At 39.2% G+C, this 25484-nt stretch overlaps 2 protein-coding genes across 4 annotated transcripts in view; both read left to right on the forward strand.

The window, feature by feature from the left end:
- The window catches only part of Fubp1 (far upstream element binding protein 1), a 909332-nt gene that overhangs the window by 69882 nt on the left and 813966 nt on the right, over positions 1-25484 (forward strand). The window lies entirely within an intron of this gene.
- The window catches only part of Adgrl4 (adhesion G protein-coupled receptor L4), a 95442-nt gene continuing 92910 nt past the window's right edge, over positions 22953-25484 (forward strand). Inside the window, exons 1-2 of one of the 2 annotated variants that reach the window (XM_051166040.1) lie at positions 22953-23176; positions 24413-24562. In XM_051166040.1, coding sequence (XP_051021997.1) covers positions 23155-23176; positions 24413-24562 — 172 coding nt within the window. In that variant the 5' untranslated portion in view covers positions 22953-23154. The remainder of the gene's footprint in view (positions 23177-24412; positions 24563-25484) is intronic. The other variant, XM_051166041.1, reaches the window with a different exon arrangement.

Below are 25484 nucleotides of genomic sequence, written 5' to 3' on the forward strand. Positions count from 1 at the left end.
ATCTGTTTCTTTCTTTTTAAATTATTTCTTAGATTAAAACCTTTAAGTGCTCACTATACTAAACATACTTAAGTTTATTTCTGGGGACTTCGTTCACATGGTTTTGTTGGTCCTGCTTCAATCCTTAGCACAGAAGCAGAGCAGAACCTTCAGGACTCTGATACAGTCCAGAGGAAACTGAGACTAGAAATGGCTTCTAAATAATACAAGTTGTATGTGGCAAGCCTGTAACCAACATTATAAATGGGAAAAGGCTAACATCCTCTAAAATGAAAAAAAATGGAGAACGGTGTCTACTCTCTTTATTCTTCTTTAGTTTAGTGACCAAATTGTTGGCTTTGACCCAAAGGAAAGGGAAAGAGATAAAAATCAGTATAAGCAGATAAGAAAGTAGTCAAATGTTTTGAACTTGCAGGTACTGTGATCTCTGCTTAAGACACTGAAGAGTCCATAGGAAAATATCCAAACCTGATAAGCACCTTTAGCAAAGCTACAAAGTACAAATTAATCTAAATATCATTGCTTTTTTATACCATCAATGATCATGGTGAGAAAAAAATTAGGAAATAAATTCCCATTCACAGGAACCTTAGATCCAAGAAAATATCTAGGAATACACTTATCCAAAGAGGTGAAAGACTTATAGAATGAGAGCATTAAGACACTAAAATAGAGCAAAAGAGAAATTTGGTACTAGGCATTGAAAGGATCTGTACTTATTAACAGAAAAAAGTAATATTGTGAAAATATATATATATATATGTTGAATAAAATACTCAATAATGAGATTTAATGTTGTCACCCATCAAATTTCCAATGACGTTCTATACAGAATTTGAAATTTTCATTGAAAATGTACTTTTTAAAAATTTTAATAAGCAAAGCGATCATGAGTAAAATTCAGCATGAGAAACATTACAATGCCTAATGACAGATGATGCTACATACGCACAGCAACAGACATAGCATAATACTGGGACAAGAGAACAGATGTGTCCACCAGTGTAAAAGAATAGGGGACCAAGAAGTACATGCAGTAAAGCATCTTGTATTTCCACAATTTCAGAAAACTTAAAAAGTACAAGTAAATATAATATATAGTCTATGAAATATTCACTAATCCAGGCAATTTCTAGGCAGCAATACAAAGTGAGAAAGCCTTGGTAGAAACTATGATCTTTCTACCATTGTGTGACATTGCTGCTAGGAAAACAGGAGTGCATAGTGGAATTTCATGCCAACGCCCTAGTAGAATCTAAATGGGCTTTCAACTACACTTTGCCAACCAATGTAGGTAGTTAAAGTGTTTTTATTTTCAGGTCTAAATGTTTGAAAATGAAACACCACATGATCCACATCTTTAATGAATACCAAAGCTCAAGGAGTGTGACAATGCTTTTTAGAGCATCTTGGTCTCCATTGAGTAAATGCTTCCTCTGGATGGAACATTTTTTCCTAGAGAAATGAGAATGTCAGCCGGCTTTCTCATAGTACACAGAACCACCATCTCAGGGATGACATCAGCCAAAATGGGCTGGGCCCTTCCCTATCAATGACGAATTAATAGAGTGCCCCTGCAGGCTTACCTACAACCTAATCTTACGGATACATTTTCTCAACTGAGGATCCATTCTCTCTGGTGACCCTAGCTGTGTCAAGTTGACATAAAATTAGTCAGTACATGTGGTGTCTAAATTCATAAATGAATATGATGAAGATAGAATGGGGTCAACTTGGAGAGGACCGTAGGAAAGAAAAAGAACAAGCGTAGGTGGGAAAGGCTAAAAGTGATTAAAGCACATGTATAGATAAGTGAAAATCATTTAAAGCCCTTACTAATTTTACAAAGATTTCATCTTCTTCCTTAGATGATCTATCATGGAGGACATATTCTTGTCTTTTTGGATACATAATCTGACAGGAGAAAAAGGGAGAAAAAGAATGTCTCTGTTAACAAAGATGACTTCTTTTGTAATTTTCCTGCAAAGTTTTTAAATATTATGGCAGGTTTCCTTCAGTGAAAATATTTATGGCATTCGTTTCCCAACATTCAGGTATTAAAACATATTTGAATGCACCTCATGGGTGTGCACCATGCTGAGTGAAGCAGAAATCTTTTCAGCAGTTGATATCTGCTTCCTCCATTTTTATAATAATTCTCTGTCTTCGGTTAATTGAATTGACAGGGTACCACCCAGGTTTCCTCTGGCAGTGTTGTTAATCTGCTATAAACACCCTTTTCCCAAGTCAATGGAAAATAGGTGGTCCTTAGCCAGCACAAAGAATGACTTAACTCTGTGTGTGAGTGAGCACATGGGAATCATTCTCCACCTTTGCAATCTGAGTTAGAATAAATCCTGGAAATGGCAGTTATTTTTTAGGGAAAATGGACCTTGCCATTTCTATACTTTGCCTGCTTAACTCTCTAGTTCTGAGAGGAAGAGAAGAAACCTGACTTAATCATCTCAGCCTCCAAATTACATCATACACAGCGAGTCTTGAAATGAAAATGTATTTTACTGACCTGCGCTGTAAGGCTTATATCCTTTGCTGTGACAAAGTATTTAGGGAGAGAAAATGACAGATGTTAGGCACATTAGCACAATGAATAGTCACTTCTTCCCCCAGATGAAGCGCTTTTATCACAGCAATTTATCATGAACGAGATAGTGATTTAGGAAGACGCATTCGAACCGCAGCTTATACTGCAAAGTGAGTTAGCAAGAGTGAAGACATGGCTGCCTGGAAAAATGCAAGCACACGCCTTTCAACCTGCATGCATTGGTGAGGCATTTTTGTTTCTGATTTTAATATTTTGAAATTGAATATCATCACTTGGAAAGTGAATGATTGAAAAAATATACAGAACTCAGAACACTTTGGGCTGCAGATAGACAGAGATTCAGTCAGCAGTGACAGCTCTTCCACTGCACTGGTTCTCTTAGATTTTTCTTTTTATTGCTTGACTAATCCATAGCACATATTGATTCAAACACCTGATTAACTGGAGAAAACTCTCCCAATTTATATACACATATTAGGAAGAGATATGTCAAATTCCCCAAGACAAATGTTTAAAACACAGATAATTTATGTTTTGTGATTTTGTTTATTTATTAATCATTACAACTTTACAAAGTTCCTAAGAATACCACTCAAATTCATAGCAGTGAGAACATTAGGTGGGGTAGCATTTATGGGTCAGGGGGAACCAGCCATCTCGGTCCAAAAACCCTCCTCCCCTCAACTATAAGGGTCAGAATTTGACACAAGCTCCCATGTTTTATATGACAGCTACCATGCAGTTCGGATATAGTATAGGCATGTTTAGGAAAAGCATGTTCACTGTCTGTAAGATAGTGCCTGCCTCAGTCTCTGAAAAGTCCTCAGGGAATAGTGCCTAGATATGGGCAGATGTCAAGAAAGCGGGACACAGAAGGTCTCAGTGTAGACCAGCTTCCACCCAGGTTGCAACACTGACTCTGGCCAGTTCCACTCCTTCCCCTCTTCTTTGTGTGTTTCCAGTCACGAATGGCTTATTGACATGACACTGAGTGACATTAGGACATTAGGGGAGAAGTGTCCACAGAAAGAGTCCTGGACACATCTATGAGAAAAGTAAAAATGTTCATTCTCTGACAGACATCATCTCTTTTGGTGTTCGGGTGTTAGGCTACAAGGCTCTGATAGCAAGAGCTTCCACTTTTTCAAGCTTAAAAGAGAAGGTGGGAGAAACTTTGGAAAAGTCACTTTAACTCAATGTGCTTATTTCAAAGTTTACAACAACTCACATTTTATATTAGCTTTCTGATCAAACTCTCTGACTGTATTTCTCTGCATCTCTGTGAATCCGTCTTTCTTTCTGTCTCTGTGTCTCAGTCTGTCTGTCTGTCTGTCTGTCTGTCTGTGTCTGTCTCTGTGTCTGTCTCTGTCTCTCTCTCTCTGTCTCTCTCTCTCTCTCTCTGTCTCTCTCTCTCTCTCTCTCTCTCTCCTCTCTCCTCCTCCTCTCCTCTCTCTCCTCGCTCCTCTCTCTCTCTCTCTTCTCCCTCTCTCTCTCTCTCGCTTCCTCTCTCTCTCTGTCTCTCTCTCTGTCTCTGCTCTCTCTCTCTCTCTCTCTCTCCTCTCTCTCTCTCCTCTCTCCTCTCACCTCTCGCTTCCTCTCTCTGTCTGTCTCCTGTCTCTGTCTCTCCTTCTCTCTTCTCTCTCTCTCCTCCTCTCTCTCTCGCTCTTCTCCTCTCTCTCGTCTCTCTGTCTCTCTCGTCGCCTCCTCTCTCCTCCTCCCTCTCTCCTCTCTCTCTCCCTATCCCTCTCTCTCCTCCTCTCTCTCTCTCTCTCTCTCTCTCACACACACACACACACACACACGAGGTGGGAGGAAATAAAACTCAAAGCTCTACTCTGTTCTCCACTGAAATATCTAATCAAAATTTTATCCTAAGTGCCCAACTTCCCTGTTTCCTGTATCAGAGATTGTCTTTGCATGAGGTCAGCTACCTTTAGTGACAGGGGTGCATGTGCCACCCATGATATGACATGGTATATTATGTCACTGGGTCAGATATAGACGAGAAGTTGATATTGGAGAGGAAACTGCAACCAGGGAACAAAGTGAAACAATGACAAGAATTGCATTTCATTAGAGAGGCTTATAAAGAGAAGCCTGCATAGCCTAAATTCACTGCTTCATACTTTGTGTTGAATTTTATTTCTCTGTTAAAGAGCAAAAACATCCAAAATTCATTTTTTTCTTATGGCTTCACTCAGCATGCCAACTCTCGGGGCAGAAGGCGGTTAGAAGCACTTCCGACTAGCACTGTGACAGAAGTAAGAACTGGCGGTTGTTGACAATCCCTACAATCCACTTTGGAAATGACTTTGCTCAGCACTGTGCTTGCAAGGCACTAGCTCACTTAACACTTGTAGAAAAACCACATGGTGCGCAGAGTCTGTACGTCTCCTAAATAAAGTCTGACTTCTCGAAGCCATAGAACGTGGAAGTAGCAATGGGAGACTTAAGTCAGGCTTTTTCTGAAGACAAGGCCATGTTCCTCTATCTCCTAGCTGTGGATGCCAGGCTCCTTTAAAAAACTGCCAATCATTAGCCTTAGGCTGCGGCTGCACCTCTGTGTCTAGCAGTAAGCATCTCAGCTTGCCATTTTTGAATGCCCAAGGCTACTTGAAGGACCCCTCTGAATTTCCACATGAAATGTAACTGCCTTTGTAGGAGTGTGAAGAGATGGACAGAGCCTTGAAAAGGGCGTGGTCCTTGAGGACTCAGCTCATGAAAGGATTAATGATTTTAGCATGAGAGTGCATTACTGTGGAATTCAGCTACTAAAGATGTAAATTTGCCCTTCTTTCTACCCATTCCCAAAGCTCTCTGCAATGGCATTTCTTTTGCCTTGTTACAACTCAGCAGGAAGCCACTTCCCAGTTGTAGCTCAGAACTCTTAGACTTTTAGCCTCCATAAGCATCAATCAAATAGGTACATGCATTAAAAAAATAATTTACCTAGTCTACAGTATTCGAATGCCAAAAAATAACAAAACTATCTCTAAATTTTAGAGACAATTTTAGAGAAAACCTTAGAGACAGAAGTGTCTCTAAATTTTCTTAGACAAATGTGTCAAGTTCCCTTGTGAAGAAATAGTAATATCATATCTCTAATAGGCTATATGAAAGTACTAAAACTGCATTCCAGATTATCTGAAAATACTTCTTGGGCAACTTACAAGTAATTTCCTTCTATGAATATAAGTTTTAAAACTTACTATTTTAAAATGTACATTCAAGGAGTAATATTAACATATTTTTGAAACATGAGAACCAAAGTGTTAATATTTATAAAGCATATTACAATTCCTATGTGAAAGGTGTTAAGTTTAATGAATTGTGGATTCCAATAAAAAGGTCAGGTGTGGAAATTATTCAACTGAAAGAAACTTATTGTCCTTTATGAGCAGTGATCGCATCACTTTCATCTGCATTAGCTGATAAACAGTCTGGCCCACAGAACCTCAGCCTTGCCTGAATAGTTAAATGAGAGACAAGCTGTCTAAAGCACACAATGGAAGTAAAGGCATGATAATTTATACTTGTTGGCCTCCTCATGAGCAGATAGAACTATAAATACTTCAAATGTTTAAAGCAGAAGAGAGTCAACATCACAGGTAAAATGCTCCATAGGATAATATTATAACTTCTAAAATGTAGTGTGAGCTACTCTGTGTCTAGCACTGCATTGCATATAATAAGTCTGTGTTTTATCTGAAAAGTTTGATTCAGAAGAAAATCCATTTGAAAAAAAAAAGTGTGATGGTTACAAAGTATAAGAAGCCAGTTACTACCACATGTGTTGTCTATTTTCCAGTATGGCTTATTTTTGTCTCTGTTCTATAAATAACTACCACAGTGGCTATTCTTATGTAACCCCCTTGCTTCTGATGAGATCCATCTAACATATCCATTCTAAGACAATAGTTTTGGGTTCTGAAACTGTACGCAAAGCACGTCCGACGTGATGCTGTCATTTGTAGCTGGTCTTCTCCTTACACATTGTTAGGGAAACACCCATTTGTTGAGTTTCGCTTCCTTCATTTTCATTTCCAAAAAACATCACATTACGTGAGGGCACTTGTTTATTTGTGATATTCCACTTCCTGTAGTTTGCTTCCAAAATGTTTATTTCTAGTCACTTATTTTTGTTTGCTTTTCATATAAACCAAATTACTCTGAACCTTTCTCGTTTGCTCCAATAACATATATCCAAGGGCTTCTTGGTATGCATCACCAAGAGTAGAACTTGTGCTGTAAACTATGTTTGGGAGATAGAAAATAACAAAATCCTAATTCATCTGCATCTGTGCCAACAATGGGTGTCACTTTACTTCTTGCTACAAATGGAGACTGAAAGCTACATTTCAGGCTTTTATTTCATTGGTCATTTTACTGACTTAAAGATTTGTTTATGGAAAAATGAAAAACTTACATTTAACATCTATCTTAACTTACGTAATAATGAGTTTTCATAGCATTCATCCTGTCTTCCAAAGTTATTACATACTGCGTGATACTTATATTTTCTTTTATTTTGAATGTTTTATTTTGTGTGTGTGTGTGTGAGTGTGTATGTGAGTGTGTATGTGTGTGTGAGTGTGTGTCCATGAGTGTGCATGTGTGTAATGAAGGCAGAAATTCCCTCAGAACACAGCTGTAGAGCTATTCATTTCTAATCTCCTCATGTTTCCTTCACACATGACTGGGTACTGTGGGCACCCTGTGAGTCAGTTAGAAGGTCACTCAGAAAACAGGTTTCCAGATAAAGACTCAAAATAGTTCAGGGTTACCTATTATAATACCAGACCATTTAGTGTACGAGAACACTGATTTTTCCATAATTGATAATCACATGTTTTCCTGACAATAATTGGCTGAGGCATCTGGCTCCCTTTTCAGGCTACTCCTGGAAAGAGGAAGTTTGTTTTCCTGTTGCTCTGACAGGAAGAGGTGGGCCTACTTCATAAAACACGACAACAACTTGTTAGGACACAGAGTGAAGAAGCAGACGGTAGCCTAGTATGTCGTTGAAATGTAGACATCTGTGAATAAAAAGCTGTACTGTAGGTTCGTATCTGTGTACGTGAACTGCGTGTTCAATACTAAACAATCTATTATTTGAGTCATAGTTGGAATGGTCATCTAGAGAGCCAGAACTGGGAGAATGGATACACACTATAATAGAGGACTCTCTATTTCATAGCAAGGAACCTGGCTGTGTTCGGGGACGAGGCTGGATGCCTCTGCGGTCCCAATGTGGTGCAGAAGGTCTGGGGATTCCTAGAGCCTTCGTTTTCATTCTGTGTTATAAGCACCATAAACAGCTGGAGCTCAGTGTTAGCAGAGGATGACGGGAGCAGCGATGAGGAACATTCAGGAGGCGAGGCCAGCTGCAGACAGCACTGCTTCCTCTGACCTCCTCATGTGAGGACGGCATCTTCTTGACTGCTGCTGCTCACCCCGAGGAAAGGTCTTCCCTCCACATGCACTTAACCCTTCCTAGAAACTATTTTCCTTGATATGTTCTGTAGTTGATCCCAGATCCCATCAAACTGACAACGCAGATTAATCTTCACGTGGGTCACAGGCTTTGAGGTGGGATCTAGCAACTGTCCGTCGCTGCTGGATGTTATTGAATAGATTTTTACCCCCTCTGTACTTCTTCACACTTCAGTCTTGTTGACTGTGACTGAAAATAAAAGCTTCTCATATTTAAGGCACACAAAATTATTTCATGCTCCTGATTGATTAATCTATTAGGAAAATGGCCATCCTTTGGTGCATGTGATTGACCTTTTATGTGTGTGCCTGTGCTAAGAATACTTAAGACATGCCCTTTCAGCTAACTCCAAGTACACAGTCAATACTATCATCTTTGGTGCCCTTGGTGGACCAGTTTCGTGGGTGTCCTAGATGTAACTATTCATGAATGCTCAAGCCCTTTTGTAAAAATACATAGTGTTTGCACATTATCCACATATATTCTCCCATGTTATAAATCATTCATAGGTTAATTAAATCCACTTATGTCATGAAAATATAATGTATTTGTCATATTTTTAGAAAATAATGAGAAAGAAAATACTGAATATGTTATGTTTATGGAAACTGAAGATGTGATAAACATAAATCAATGTCAAAATAGGCAAATTAAGCCACCAGTACTTGTATAATGAAGGCATAAGCAATTCCAAATTACAGAGCAAATGGTGTCTTTTATCACTAATGTGTGCCCATAGTGTGAAACAGTTTTTGATAATTTTCTTGTTACTTTTCTGTGAACCATAATACTGAAGCTCTATTTTATTTATAACTCAAAAGTATACTTAAATTTTTTCTTAATGTTTGTTAGTGACTATTGTTTTAAATGAATGTTATCAAAATTTACTAGGGTATTAGAAATTGCAAAATAATTTTATGCAAAGAAAAGGTTGATGTAAAGCAAAAAAAAAAAAAGTGAATAGGCTAATGAAACTATTGATATACTAGTTTAAAAAATAACCTTAAAGGCAGAAAGGCGATCCTCACTCCCTGAAAGCAAGTCCAGTGGCATCTGTAAGCCTACATTGTCTGTACGTGCAACTGAGATGAAAGTCAGAACAAAAAATCTACTAGCAAAATTATTAGTCTAAGGCATGAACTACCTAGAGGCTGTGAGACCTTATCAACAAGCCACATTTGCTGCACTCAAAGCTTGGGATTCTGTTACAGAAAACAATACTGTGTGATCGCACTAAGATAATAGACGACGTTATCACCTTCTGCATGCTGGGATGCTTTTCTTGTGACTCCGATAAATACTCCCAGTTTCTAATGATTATCCTCATAATCCATCAAAGCCACCATGTCAACTCTGAGGAAATATTTCCGTAGCCTTTGGAACAGGATCCTAATCAATTTGTTTGAAGTCCTGAAGGTTCGTCATTCTTTGAGTAGATGAAGCAGAACACGCAGAGAAGAAGATCAAGCGCAGCTCACTGACGTGTACGGAGCATGCGCTCTGGAGGAACTTTAAAGCAGATTTGTCCTTTCAAGCCAGGACAATCATATTCAGCCTTCACTGACAAAGGGTCTGTTATAAGCTCAACTTTGTAAAGAATTTGTATAGATAAGGCTAAACCATTAAACTACTATCTCATAGAAACTACTCAGAAAATACTTACGTGGTTTTAGTCCATAGACTCATAGAAATTCAAAGACTGTCATTTTGTGAGTGCTGAAGAGATGCCTCAGAAGCTCAGACTGCAGTACCGCTCTTGCAGAGGAATTGAGTTCCCAAACCCGCAACCAAATTTGACTCCTGAAGACATGATGCCATCTCCTGGCCTCTTAAGGCACCCACATTCAAATGCATATACACAAACATAGACACACATGCACACACATAATTAAAAATGAGATTACATCTTTAAGTATTATAATTTTATATACTTTTGTCAGTGTGAAAAAAGTTATAATTTCAATTTTTAGTGGAATTTTGTTTTTAACTAAATATGTTTACATACACATTTATATTACTACACATATATACAATAAACTATCTCCAGCAAGAAGAGCCATGAAACAATCAGAAATTATATAACTGTTACAGTCATAGTGTTTTGGCTATTTGTGTTTGATGGCCTTGAAGAAAACACCTTTCTTATCTTGATGCTTCTAAAATCCTGAATTCAAATAAATATCTATCATATCTGGTCACTATTAACTTAAAACATCTATTTAGACCTAAAAACTCTTACCCCCTAAACAAGTAAGATTGATTGTAAATCTAAACTCTCTGGTCTTCAACCCCATCAGACGCTTGAGAAGGAGTAAAATAAATGACATGAGTATGCTAAGAGTGTAGGTTAGTAGCTTCCCAAATGAGAAGATGACAGAGACAGCTTGCTGCCTGAGCAGTCTCCCAAAATTCCCTATAATGTTGGGCCATCATCTTCAGCCTTCTGGCCCAATATATCTGACAGACATATTTGTGGTGCAGAAACCATTGAGGACTTGCTTACCCTGTTTTAGCAGAGTTTGGCTGTTGACTCTGTCTGCATCCAAGCTTGCCTACTTTTAGGAAGAATTCTTTCTGTGGAAGAAATGAGGACATTTTGCCCAGTGGCTTGTTTGCCACATTTGAAGCCATCTCCATAAGGAGGTTCTTTGACGCTCATCATCCTCTGAGTTAAGCTGAGTGTAGCCAGGAGTTGACCTGTCTCATAGCAAATGTATATTTGAAATAATAAAAACATCTTTACATGCTCTGAGGTTTTTGAAGACCTTATCTATTTTACCTTATCTTTCTGTAGAATCATATCTATCTGTTACACCTAGGATTAATATTCTTGTGATAAAAACAGACTAATAATTTCAAACGTTTACTTTGTTGTTTCCAAAACTGTACCTATATATACATATATTTATATCCATACATACAGGTACATGTGTTTGTATCTAACAATGTGTTTAACTTTCTAAATTGTAGTTGTGGTCAAAATTTGGTTACTGTGTCTTTTCCAATTTTTCCTTCTTTAGCTTCTGACTTCCTTTGTTGAGACTTTAATAATACTAGAAGCCAAGGACAAATCAGGTCAAAGATGTGTGTTTTATTAGAACATCAATAAATGTGCCTCTGTGTAAAAGGAATTGCAAAGCATGTGCCTTGGAGTCCCATCACCCTGTCCTCATCTCCAGCATCCTCAGATCCAAACCAATGATGCACCAGAGATAACTAACCAGTTAGAATCAGGCTTACTCATTCCTATAGGCATACCCCAAATTAATGATGGCTCAAACAAATGTGGGGCAAATTGTCTCCCCCTACAAGATTGAGAGGAGCCACATCTGCAAATTTAGAGACACTGTTTTTGGCTTGGCACTTCTTAGAAAGACTATTGGTAAATATCGCGAGGCATAACTCTTTCTCAAAATCCAAAATAACTACTAGAATCGAATTCTTGCCATGGCATAAGAAATAGAATGGAATAGACAAAGAGACAAAAAGGAACATCTAAGATTTCCAAACTTGAAATCCAAAGCTTGTACTAACACTTCAATAGTCAAGACTCAGTCTTAGCTACTAAGCTTCAGGGCAGACTATGAAGTACAAACTCTCTGAGGAGACCAGGTTCACAGCTTCAAGTTCAAGGTATCATCAATAAGAAAATAAAATCAATTTTACTGTATTTAAAATTTTGCTCTGGAGGTAAGCTGGCTGAAGCATGTCTGTAACTCCAGCCTTTGGGAAGGTGTTTTGAGATAGGCGACAATATCTTATCTCTAAAACACCAGGAGAAGGAGAGAGATAGACAGAAACAGCAATAAGGATAGAGGCAGGAAGAGGAAGAGAGAGAAAACCAAAGTCCTCATGCTCTTAAAAATAACATGTTCTTTCACGAGCTGTTATTGAGATTGAATCCTCATTATGCAGTTTGAAGAGATAGGTTCAAGTAGGACCTTAAGGGGGTGATCCGGGCTCGATGTTCAGGAATGATTTAATTAATCCATGTGATTACTGCCTCAGGATTTACCACCATAAATCCTGATTGAACAAGTCTCTGACATGGTCCCTGCCTTTCATTATGCCCTGGGCTGCATTGAGGCTCTGAGAACAGGAAGGTCATCATCATGTCTTAGAACCATGAGTGAAATAAACCTATGTTAACCATAAATTACCCAGTCTGTGTGTTGTGGTAAGATGTAAGCCAACAGCCAACAGCAGAGAAGGCCCGGGTATCTGGTGCCCTTCAGATGTCTTTATTATCTCCAGAAATTCAATAGTAGCATCTGAGAGACAGGGCCTTGCTTTCCCTTATGTTAGGCTAAATAGGAATTCAGTCTTGTCAGCTTTAGAGAACATTATCAGTCAGTTTGAACGTTGAGAATCTTAGTTTTAGTGCCAGTTGTTGACAATAGTTGTCTTTGAAACTACTAATCATCTGGGAGTCCCCTGAAAATTCATTTCATGCCACTCACCTGATGAAAAATACAGAATTAATCAGTGCTTGATGTATATAATGCAGGCTGCAGTAGACATAAAGTTCAGGAAAATAAGTGTCTGACATTATATTGTTCCCAATATATTAAGTAATTTTTGCTTTAATTGGATAATGATGGTTACATATAATTCAATGATTAAGTGATTTTATATTTGAATGGTAGATTATTACAAAGCAAGGTGAATACTATTTATTTAAAATTGCATTCGGTAAGTTCTTTACCACATCTACACTTCTTCAAAACTGCAGTCCTTGACAGAGCCAAGGAATTACAAAAATTCAGGTAAGAACAGATTTACTTGAGTAGCATATTACACTTCAATAAAATCTTTAAATAGCACACTTTAAATTCAGATAGCATTGTTTGTTAGGTGTGAGGATTTTATGTTGACATATGCACAAAATTAATCCTGACTTTTGACAGCCTTATAAGTCCTTCAGAAAACAGAAGACAACAAAACAAACACAAGATTTAGCCATTCCACTGACAAGGACAGGAGGCAAATGGAAGAAAATTAATGTACTTCCAGGACAACCTTTAAGACCATAATAACATGGTGCCTTTCAAATGCTATGGTAACGGACCAAGAAAACGGTAAGCAACAGGCGTCACTTAAATATTATACAAATCAACCTTATCAACTTTAGCTCCCAAAGTAAAAGTGGTGCATAAAATTAATCTCAGCTTTCAAAAAAAGAAAGAAAGAAATATAAACGGAAAAAAAAGGAAGTCCGTGAACAAAGGACTCACAACACAGTGTTAGACATTTTCTTAAACTTTTCAAACGCTCTTTTCCTTAACTACAAGCAAAATAATTTCATGCTAAATGATGAAAGGATTTGAGGAAGCAGGAGAAGATATGTTGCTAATGACTGAATACTGAGATTAATGAAATAAAATTAACAATAAATCTGTCTAGTACTAACAATATTAGTATCTTAATGGGAATATTAGGATATTTACTTAATAAAAATTTAAAAAGCACTGCAATAGTTATTAATAGAGATTTTTAAAAATGAAGTGCCTAGATTAAGGAAATGTTTATTTATGTCAGAAGTCTGTGATTGTCTTCTAACTCGGTTAGACAAAATGATGAACACACTCTAAAATGGATTCTCAGCCTTAGGCTTAAGGGTCAATTATGTGGATATAAATTAGCTTTCTTCGGTTTTCTATAATTAAACTCATAGCTAACTACCAATGTAACTTAGAAATCTTTCTGTCTTAAAATTATGCATTTTATTCAGAAGCTAGTATGTAAATATATGAATTCCACATATAAAAAACTCTCAGGAGTGAGGATATAGTTCAGTGGTGGAGTACTTGCTTGATATGAACAAGCCAGGAATGGAACAGAAGCTGAACCCTCAACCAAATAAATAAAAACGTCCTAGCAGAGGCAATCATACTGAATCACAAAAATAATGTTTTATTGTTTCCCCTCATTACTGATTATGCCTTAAATAATTTTACTTTTATTTCACAAACAAGATTCCATAGAAAAGATGCAGTTTTTAACCATGTTCATGTCCTGCTCCTCTCCTCAGAAGTTCATTTGTGGACATGCTCTTGGAACTCCTACTGGGCCCTAGAAGCATCCTTGTGAATGAGTAAATACAACAGTGTTAATCATACAGCAAAGAAACATAAAGATAAACTGAACTGCATACTATGTGACTAGGACAAAGACCAAGAGTAAGTTACTAGAGTAATGATTATACAATATAATTAAATGGGAAAGCGTAAATTATAGAAACATTTTAGAGAAATGGTACAACTGGCTTATAAAATAATCTGAAATATACAGTAGTAAAATAAAGTTACATGACAGCCCCTTATTGATGGTCCTAACTTGTGAGTTATGTACAAATAATATCATATGGCATCAAGAATTTTGGAAGATTAGATAACGACTTTCAAATTGTCTAATTACTTCAGAATGGGTAAAATATTATTTACAATAATGGAGTTGGTGTTGTTTATGATTATTTATATCATAGACAGAGAAATGAAGAAAATTAAGAACTCGGTGCCTATTGTTTTAAAAAAAAAAACTTAAAAATAAGATAAAGTGCAAAAGATTATCAGTTGATGCAACTTAGACCTTCAACACACTTTCTCTTATTTAAGCCAACATCCTTTCCCAGAACGCTATTCATAAAACATGTTCTAAAGGAAAATTAAATCTTGGCCAAGATTAAATGTGTGTGACAAAGCAGAAAGAGTAAGTCTAAAAAGATAATTCCTTATGTGATGAGAAGCTAAAACGGATGCTTCCAGAAGCTCTGAGCTATGGTGTGCATCTTTCATGTGCTCATCATCAACAATGGATGTTAGTTGATCTTCCTAATCACTTATAATGTTTACTTTTCCTGAAATAAATGAGTGATTCTGGAGAATTATGAGAAGATAAAATAAGCTAGCGATTGAAGAACCCATTGGTAAATGAGTTTAATCTAACATACACTGCATTGAAAACCTAAAGAGATGACTTACATTACTCGTGCCTCCTGATGGAGATATTATTCAGAGTGACTTGATGAACCAGAGCAATCAACTGTGAATGAACAAGCACAATGACACGTGGAAAGCAGAGTTAAAATGTATAGACTATTAGATGAAAACCTGTTTCACTGTGGAGTCTGTTTCAGAAGTGGTGCCCTTTGAAAAGATGGGGTCAGTTTAATGTTTGTATGGCATGGAAGAGATCCAAACAAAGGAAAACCAAGTAATTAAACAATTTGGAAGTCTGATAAAAGGCAAATAATGAGCATAGATGTGATTCTCGCAGCCCCCTCCCCTGTCTCTCTCCCTCCCTCTTCCTCCTCCCCCCTTTCCTCTGCCTCTCTCTACCTTCCCTTCTTCTCCATGTCTGGTTTATAAGGCACTGTTCCTACGTTTATAAGGTTCATAAGTCTTCAGAAGTGGAGCCTGAAGGGAGAACTAGCCATGCAGAATAGAGACATTTACAAGTGTTACTCAGAATAGTGGAAATATTCGTGATTCTGCTGACAGTTGGTCGCAAAACAATGAAAGGACAAGCCTGGGCAGAAACTCTGGCCCCCTCCCTTCCATGCAGCACTGAAAATCTCCAGATGTTCTGAGCGCTTTGTACTGAGAACCTCTACGTTCCCTGGATGCAGAGACCAGGTGGCACTCAGAGGAAGTATAGCAGGCTACCAAGAAGAGACTTGATACCCTATGAGCATATACAGGGGGAAGATGTCCCCCTCAGTCACAGTCATAGGGGAAGGGAGTAAGGGGAAAATGGGAGGGAGAGAGGAATGGAAGGATAAAAGGGATGAGATAACAATTTAGATGTAATATGAATAAATTAATAAAAATATGTTTTAAAAACTTGGCAAATATTCTTGCTCACACTCAGGAAATCAACTTTAAAAATGTTCTTTTAAATATAAAATTACCTCCTCATTGGATGAAAAATTGGCTGATACTTAAGCCCAAATAAATATTAAGACACCATAATTTTTGTATGTTTGGGGAAATGGTGTGCATGTGTATTTGTGTTTGCATGTGTGTGGGCCCATGTTTGCTTGGACACATGGAGAGCGGTTTGGTGTTGGGTGTGTTCCTTGCTTGGTCTTGACCTTACGCAGTGAGGCAGGGTCTCTCACTTTAAACCCAGAGCTCACCACTTCATCCAGTCTCCTAGCCACTGGCCCCAGGGAATCCTGTTTTCTCCTCCAGTGCTGGATTTTTAGTTGGACCTCACTCCTCCTCTGCATTTGTATGAGTGCTGGAGTCAGAATTCTCATTTTCGCTCCTTAACAAGAGCTTTATTAGCTGAGATGTCTCCTCAGTCCTATTCTTGATAATTATGCATTTACACAGATTCAATAGGTTACCATCTATGAACACACTGTCTAAAGACTCGTGTGCAGTGCCTAGGTTTGGACATTGTGCTATCTCCTTATTCTCTGCGAGTTCATAAATTAAATAGGATACAAAGAGGAAAGAAGAGTCCCACATCCCATTTCGGAACTATGAATTTCTGTCCAGGTAACTAAGTTGAGCTGTCTTTGGGAGAAATTGTTGTTATTTATTGTTGTTGTTTTAACTAATTGGGGGAAAAATAGGCCTTTGCAGTCCCAGTGACATAAAATGCCTCTGGAACATTGAAGACACCCGAGGCAGGTATTTCCAGCTAATCTTCCCCCCCACCAAAAAATAGCATTTGAACGCGTTTTACAGCACATTATTATATAGATGCATTTGTTTATTCAGCCCGTCAGTGAGAGTCACTGCTTCTGCCATCCTCGGTCCTGGGTTACAATGGTATCTCAGCAGGCTAGCCTGGAACTCACTCTGTAGGACTGGCCTACAACTCCAGCCACTCTTTCTGCTTCAGTGTCCCAAGTGCCCCAGGACCTAGCAACCAACCATTGTTTAATTACATAACTGCCATAACTGATTTAATGTAGGAAAGAAATGGCTACAGAGCTACTCCCCTGATCTCTGTGCTCCAAGAAACCAGGCTGAAAGGAACCTTAAACAGACAAGTTCACTGTGTCACCTCAGTCCTCCTCCGTTCTTGAGAGTCGTCATGTGCTGTGGGTGCTGAGACACTACTGAAGCTTTGAAACTTTTAAATATTAATTATGCTGTATAAAATTAGTCTTCACTTCACATACTTCTCTTTCCCTCTTTCTTTGCTTTTCTATAGAGTGATTGCTAAGTGTAGACTGGGAATGCTGCATTTGTCCATTGTCCAGGTTTCTATTTGAGACAGTCTCACTTATGCCAGACTAACCTCAAAAACCACAATGTAGTCAAGTATGCTGCGTTTCTGATGCTCTCTCCAGCTCGAGTTCTGGGATTACAGACCTGTGCTAGGATATCTGGTTTATGCAGCATTGGAGCTTGAGCCAAAACTTCACACACACTAGGAAAGCATTCTACCAACTAAGTCACACCCCAGATCCTGTTAGTGTTACCTTTGATGCTAATTGAACAATGTTGGAAAACTCTCCATAGGAACTTGTGTTCTATGAGCATCGCGAGGAATTACATGATGTGAAGTCATAAGGAATTACTTCAATTCATAATTTGGAAACAAAAATTTACTAACTTTAGCAAACTTGATTGGTAGAAAATAACTAATGTTTAGAGCAATAATCCCAGAGCTGGGAAATAATCCAGTCACAAGATTTACACAAAGGAAAAGGTTAGCCAACCAAAGGCCTGAGGAAGGGCACAGTATTCCTAGCACTGGCCTTTGTGGCAACAGTAAGCACAGCATTGGAGGGGGTCTTCACATCCACTGTGCACTAATGCTCTACACTGCGGTGTGTTGCATGTTACAAGCTGGGTGTTTGGTATGTAGTGTGTACCACACTGTGTTATACACTGTCCTCTGATAGGTGCGTGTTCTTGCTTCTGTGTAATTCTTGCACCTGGCAGTTAGCAGTGTGTCCACTCTGCATGAAGCAGTGCTAAGCCCAGACTTTCACTGCAAATGCCTTCCAATACAAAGTCTGACCTTCCCAGGAACGTCTCAAGGTTCTTCTGTTAATTTTAGCTCTTAAAAATAGAGGGATAACAATTGAGATGTAATCTGAATAAATTATTTAAATTTAAAAAATAGAACTAACGTAAAGTCCTAAGACCTCACATTTTGAAGTAGAGTATACCAGTGCACATAAGCCACAATCAAACAGGAAGCTCATAACTGGCTTCTCTTCATGTGCTGTATTTGAAGGAAAGTAAAAATCTTAGGCGATTGCTGTCTTCAAAAGTTAAACATGAGGCTGGAGAGATTGCTCCAACGTTAAGGGAACATACTGTTCTTGCAAGAGACTGAGGTTCAGCTCCCAGCACCTACCAAAGGCAACTCACAACTGCCTGAAACTCCAACTACAGAGGGATCAGGCACCTTATTCTTGCACCAGGTACCCTCTTCTAGCCTTCAGTAACACCCCACTCAGGCACACATAATGCCACACAGACACACACACACACACACATACACACACACATACACACATAATTCTTTTGTAATTGCTGCTTTTAAAATACGTTAATCATTCAATGACAAAATATTTTTATTGAAAATTCTCAGTGTCTTTCTGAGGTACTGTAAAGACAATGGATTCAAAGTTACATAGCGAACTCCCATCTATCCCCTCACACAATACAGACTTCTTCAAACAATGCATTTTAAAATGATTCTGATCTTACAATGAGCAATCCTAAAACTGCAAGCATCATTAAACACTCTGTGTCCTTTGTATGAAATAATTTTTGAAGTCTGAATAAGCTTCCAGATTTTAATAAGAATATACAAACAGAGAGAAAACACATTTTATACAGTATTCAAGTTTTAATTTGCCTTTGTTGATTTTTATGCAAGAATAACATTTCAAAATTTTTGCTATCTTCTGTTATCTTTGGGACAAAACAAAGGTTAAATTTGTGTGACAGATAGATGGAGTAAATTATTATAGGTTAATGGCTTGGCCTAATAAACTCACACTACATGCATTGATCACACACGAGGCCACGCTTGTTTCTTTTTTCCCTCCTAAGTGAGTCCTTGCCCTAGCTTTCCTGTGTTTGTGAAGAAACTCACCTCTCTCGCCTAGAGGAAGTAGAAAACCTCCAGGCCCTCTGTCTCAAAGACATTCTATCCAAGCCACGGCATCCCCCGTGGCCACTCCACATCAGCAGGATCGTTCTGGTTTCATCCAGCTCTTTCAGGAAGCTGTCCATGTCTCCCAGTGCCAGCATGCACTTCTTGTCCAAGAAATTCCTGTGTGTTTTTTCAACTCTATGCATACCATTCCTTCATCACTCAGAGGATCCTGCAATTCCCCCTCCATTACTATCCAGTGCTTAAAAAGAGAAAAGGGGGGATCAAAGACCCAGATATGAATCCACACAAATATGGTCACTTGATTTTTGACAAAGAAGCCAAATCCATTCAATGGAAAAAGGATAGCATCTTCAACAAATGGTGTTGGTCTAACTGGAGGTCTATGTGTAAAAAAAAAAAAAATGTAACTGGACCCATATTTGTCACCTTGCACAAAACTCAAATCCAAGTGGATTAAAGACCTCAACATAAAACCAGAGACACTGAGTCAATTAGAAGAAATAGTGGGGAAGAGCCTGGAACATATTGGCACAGGAGACAACTTCCTGAACAGAACACCAACAGCCCAGGCCTTAATGTCAACAATTAATGAATGGGACCTCATGAGGCTGAGAAGCTTCTGTAAAGCAGGAGACACTGTCAAGAGAACAAAGCGACAGCCTACAGACTGGGAAAAAATCTTCACCAACCCTACATCTGACAAAGGTCTAATATCCAAAATATATAAAGAACTCAAGAAATTAAACACCACCAAACCGAATAACCCAATTGAGAAATGGGGCTTGCAACTAAACAGAGAATTCTCAACAGAGGAGTATCAAATGGCTGAGAAACACTTAAAGAAATGCTCAACCTCCTTAGTCATCAGGGAAATGCAAATCAAAACAATTCTGAGATTCCATCTTACACCCATCAGAATGGCTAAGATCAAAAACTCAAGCGACACCACATGCTGGCGAGGATGAGGGGAGAGAGGAACACTCCTTCATTGCTGGTGGAAATGCAAACTAGTACAGCCACTTTGGAAATCTATCTGGTGCTATCTCAGAAAAATGGGAATAGGGCTTCCTCGAGACCCAGCTATTCCACTCCTTGGAATATACCCAGAAGATGCTCCAGCACACAACAAGAAAATTTGCTCAACCATGTTCATAGCAGCCTTATTCATAATAGCCAGAACATGGAAACAGCCTAAGTGTCCATTAGAAGAATGGATAAAGAAACTGTGGTACATATACACTATGGAATACTACTCAGCTATTAAAAACAAGGAATTCCTGAAATTTGTGGATAAATGGATTGAGCTAGAAATGATCATAATGAGTGAGTTAACCCAGAAGCAGAAAGAATCAAATGGTATATACTCACTTATATCTGCATACTAGCCCAAGGGGCATGTCCCACGAAAGCCTTCACTTACCAGGAAACTGGGACAGAGGGGAGGATATCCTATTGGGACTTTAGATGAGAGAAGCATGGGAGAATAGCAAAGTAGAAGGATCCAGAGGGTCCTAGAAACCTACAAGTAGAACATTATGATAGGCAGATTTGGGCCCAGGGGTCCCGCTCAAACTAAGGCACCAGCCAAGGACAACACAGGTGGTAAACTTTAAACCCCTACCCAGATCTAGCCAGTGGTCATAACATTCTCCACAGTTGAGTGGAGAGTGGGATATGACTTTCTCACGTACTCTGGTGCCTCCCCTGGAGGGGGAGATCTGGTGGCACTCAGAGGAAGGACAGCAGGTTACCAAGAAGAGACTGGATATCCTATGAGCATATACAGGGGGAGGTAATCCCCCTCAGGAACAGTCATAGGGGAGGGAAATAAGGGGAAAATGGGAGGGAGGGAAGAATGGGAGGATACAAGGGATGGGATAACCATTGACATGTAACAAGAATAAATTAATAAAAAAAAAGAAAAAGAAAAAGAAGAAAAAAAAATTTTTTTAAAAAGAGAAAAGGGGAACAAAGAGTCATTTTTCACAATTTATAAACACTTTTTCATGAAATTTGATCACTTAAGGCGCCTTTCCAAACTCCCTCAGCAGCATTCTTTGACGCCATCGCTCTCTTGACACACTGTACAGAGAGAGTGCTATGAATGCAACACCGTCAGGGGCTATGATGATGTGGGTGTGGAGCAAACTATCCTGAGCTGTCATCCAGATGAGCACCTGGACCAGCTGTAGGACTGTGATGGAAGTCACATGACATTCTGGTCCTCAGTTTCTTTCTATGTGGTGGGATCACTCAGGATCTTGTTTCTTTGTTTTGCTCACTTTAGACTACCCCAGGAAGAGTCTCAGAAGTGCTGTGAAGGACAAGGTTATAAATCCATAGCTCTTGCACCTTAGTGACTGGTTTCAATGGCTACTCATCATCGTTGTAATCCATGGAGCTGAGGGACACTGGTGCTCATTATGGGAAGATGCTCCTTATGAAAAGCAGATCCTCAGGGGTCATTTGGCCTGTAACATTGTGCTTTACAACAGCTTTAAGGGAACCATTTCTTTAGCTTCCACACAACAGTGTACACCATGTTTAAGCATGCAGTTTGATAAACTTTGGCAATCAAATGCACTCAAGCCACCAGCAGTTTAAACAAGGTGTATCACATCCGGTTATCCCAGATTTCCCTTTGCACAATTCTGTAGTCCATATATCGTCTTGTCCCAACATCAGGCAAATGTGTGTCTATTTTGCATTACTATAAATTAGTTTTTCTGCAAGATACTTTTAATTTTTTAAGTTAGAATTCATTCTTTTTTTCCATTTGAGCTGTTTATTTATTTATTTTAAAATGTGAGCGTGAGTTTCCTCCTCCAGCTCCTTACAGAACCTTTCCATTCCCCTCTTCCCCACCCAAATAAATGACAACAAAAATAAACAAATAAACTAAGAGAAACCAATAACACAAAAATGCCAAAACAAAACAAAAATCCCACAAAATAATATATAGTGTTTTTTGTGTTGGCAACTCTTGGTCACGTGGACTGCCCTGGATGTGGTTGATACCCACCTAGTGACAATTCACTGGGGAAAACTGATTTCCCCTTCCCCAATGGGCATAAAATGCAAGCAGCTTCTTGGTGAGGGGTGGAACTCTGGGTCCCACGTCTGGTTTGAACCTGCATAGGTCTTGTGTGTGCTGTCTCAGTCCATATGAGTTCACATGTGCATTGGTCTTGGGCCTGGAAAATTCCATTTCCTTGGAGCCATGGGCCATCTCTGGCTCTTATGATCTTTCTGCCATTTCTATTCTCCAATCTGAAAGATAGTCGTTTGTGTAATATATTACTGTACAAACAAGTAAAAGGAGATTGGATATGATACACAAATTGTCCTGGGAGTGTGATGAGTGAGGGTGCAATGGTGAATTGTACTTTCATTTACCTGGAACAGAGAAAAGAACATTTTGTGCTTCCATATTTCTTATCCATGATGCTAACCTTTACTATTTGTTTCTTTATTTTTCACTCTTTCTTTAGCCACAGTTTATTGCAGGGCTATTGAATCTTCCATAGGGTTTAAACTGAGCACTGACAAAGCGCTACAGAAACCCTGGACTCCAGCTGTCATCTTGTCCTCTTTTCACTTTAGGACGGCTATCAGTGAATAGAGTCAGAGGACCGCTGCAACATGCTCTCTGCTGCACACTATCCCAGGAGAAGTTCCCAGTAGGTCTGTCAGAACTGAGAGCTGCGCTTTGAGGACAGTCTCTGGAGCAGAACGAAGCCACAGAGATTCCTTATCTGTAGTCCTACAGGGAGCGTGTGGCCATAGGCTGGGACTGGAGCCCACGCTGTTTGGGTGAAGGGGCCTGGCTGCCAGACTTGGCCTGCAGATTCTGGGCCGTGCACACATTCACACAAAAGAAGCCGGAAAGTGACAGGAGGAAGCTGTGCGTCACAGGGCACTGAGCGGGACCCAGCCGTGCCTGCCCCGCTCCAGGACAGACCCGCACTGCTGCCTTGAGCCCTCATCTGAGCTGCTTCCAATGAGACTCCTCCTGCTTGTAGGTGAGTTGGGCTGGGCCAGAGAGGCAGCAGATCGCCCACCTGCAGGGAACCGGGCTTACTTCTTTTCACTAGCTGGGGTTGAAGTGTCAAGTGTGTCTGGCAAGGTCTCCAAGGAAAATTGACTCCGGCTTTCACAGGATGTTTTTCTGCTTGGCCTTTCCACTCTGGACCTCGCAACCCACGACCCAAGGCTATTAGCACTTTCTTCTTCCTGGAGAAATCCCGAAAGTCCCCTCAGCCTCAGACTTAGACCTTTATTGTGAGCGACCCCTAGGAACCTGGGAACTCTAAGCCGCGAAAACCTGAAAGAAACTCCCTGGTATTTCGAAGGTTACCACTTGTCTGGACTTTGGACTCATTTAAAACCCTGTTTTGGTGATGCTTGGGAGGGATAATAAATCACTTCTTTGAAGGCAAATTAATTCGTGTCTAGGAAGTTCATACAGTCTTATGTGGGGCTGGGATTAGAATTGACTGTGTAAGGATCTCTTGGTACCAGATAAGGACAATTTATCTAAGAGGACTGCTCTCTGAACAATGGCTCTGTGACTCATCCCTGTTCTCTGCCAAGCTTGCTCTTAAGTGGGCCTGGGACAAGACAATAAAAAGAAAGCCTATGATTTTGCTTATCACTTCCTAACAGTCCTCAAAACAATTTTGTTTGTCCTGTTGGGCAGACGTTCTGTGGCTGGGATCAATCTTCGAACAGTGTGTTGAATTCTTTTCATTTCTCCTATTACAAGATACAGTAAAAGACATTGTTATCATAAAAAGGGCAGGACACCAGGGGAAGAGAAGAGATGTGCATGTATGTCTTCCCCTAGATAGGACGAGTAATAAGTTATTGTAGTTTGTAGAGACCCAAACACTTAATTTACCTTGGATCGGGAGGGGAAAGGGGAGCTCCCAGAGCAGGAGAACTGCTCTGCCGTCAGGCAATACCTTTGGAAGCGACCACTTCACCTCAATGTGGAGTGATACTGATTTCCGGGACAGGATGACCTCATGGGTTTTCCTCCATTATTTTTTAGTTTTACTGAAATTTAGGATATGGCCTTAATCTTTAGGTTTACTCATTTTTCTGCTGAGATTTAGCTAAATGAGTCATTGGGAAATTTTTTGTAACTCATCTGTGTAGATGAAAATAAATAAGAGCATTTGTGGAGTATTGGTCTTCAACACAGTAATGAGGAAGCCTCCTGTGTTTAACAAGGTCTATGTTTTGATTTTATTTAGTGGGTTTCTCCACTTTGCTGAATTGTTCCTACACACAAAATTGCACCAAGACACCGTGTCTCCCAAATGCCAAGTGTGAAATCCACAATGGCATGGAAGCCTGCTTCTGCAGTCAGGGCTTCGCTGGAAATGGTGTCACAATCTGTGAAGGTAAATACTTCTGATTTTCTTGTGATGGCTTGTGAGAATCAGTTCTCAGGTGACTCCTTTCTGTCCTCCAGAAATGAACTTGCTTATCTATACTGTTAAGCTTGTGTGACTCAAAAGAAGGTTAGTTAACCTACCAATAAGAATAAACTTCTTATGTCAAAATGTATTCTGGGTACTGATATTGATTACTCAATCTTATTTTTTTTGTTTTGAAAGTTAAATAATGTTCTGTTATCAATCCAGAAAGTCCAGGTACAAAGAAGAGTGTTACTAGCCTGGCAGCTCACAAAGTCCAGTCTATATTGGAGTCTTAGATATTTTCTGTAATACTTAACCACCTAAATGCAAGTTTGATGTTAACAGTAGGATATAGAGTTGTGTCATGGTGGTGCACAATTGCAATCAGAATGCTTTGTGGAAGGAAAAACAAAAAGGTTGCATATTTTCAGGATGACTGCCCAATTCAGATTCTCTCAGAAGGAGAGACAAAAGGAAAGAGGTATATAATGAGAAAGAAAGCATAGAGAAGAGAGAGAAATGGAGAGAAGGAGGAGTAGAAAGAAGGCGAGAAGGGGAGAAGGAGTCAGAGATGGGGGATTTTAAAATAAATATTCTCTATGAGCGGATTCTGCCCATAAATATCACGATTGAGGCCAGAGCCCGGGAGAAGGGCTCTTTGTAAGGTATAGTCCAGAGAATTGACCAGATCAAATGAACACCTTGATTGGATTGGATGAATGCCACCCAACAATCATATTGGAATTAGTTCTAGCCTGTGATTATATACACCAGTGTTTCTCCCTCCCAACAAGACTCATTTCCTCTTTCTTGTTCTCCATCATCCTCAACAGAGGTTATGTTTAAGTAGCTCATTAGTGAAAGAACTGTCCAGAGAGATGGAGAAAAAGAAAAAATGTTGCAA

The sequence above is a fragment of the Acomys russatus genome, chromosome 23 (genome assembly GCF_903995435.1).
Source record: "Acomys russatus chromosome 23, mAcoRus1.1, whole genome shotgun sequence".
Taxonomy (NCBI): Eukaryota; Metazoa; Chordata; class Mammalia; order Rodentia; family Muridae; genus Acomys; species Acomys russatus.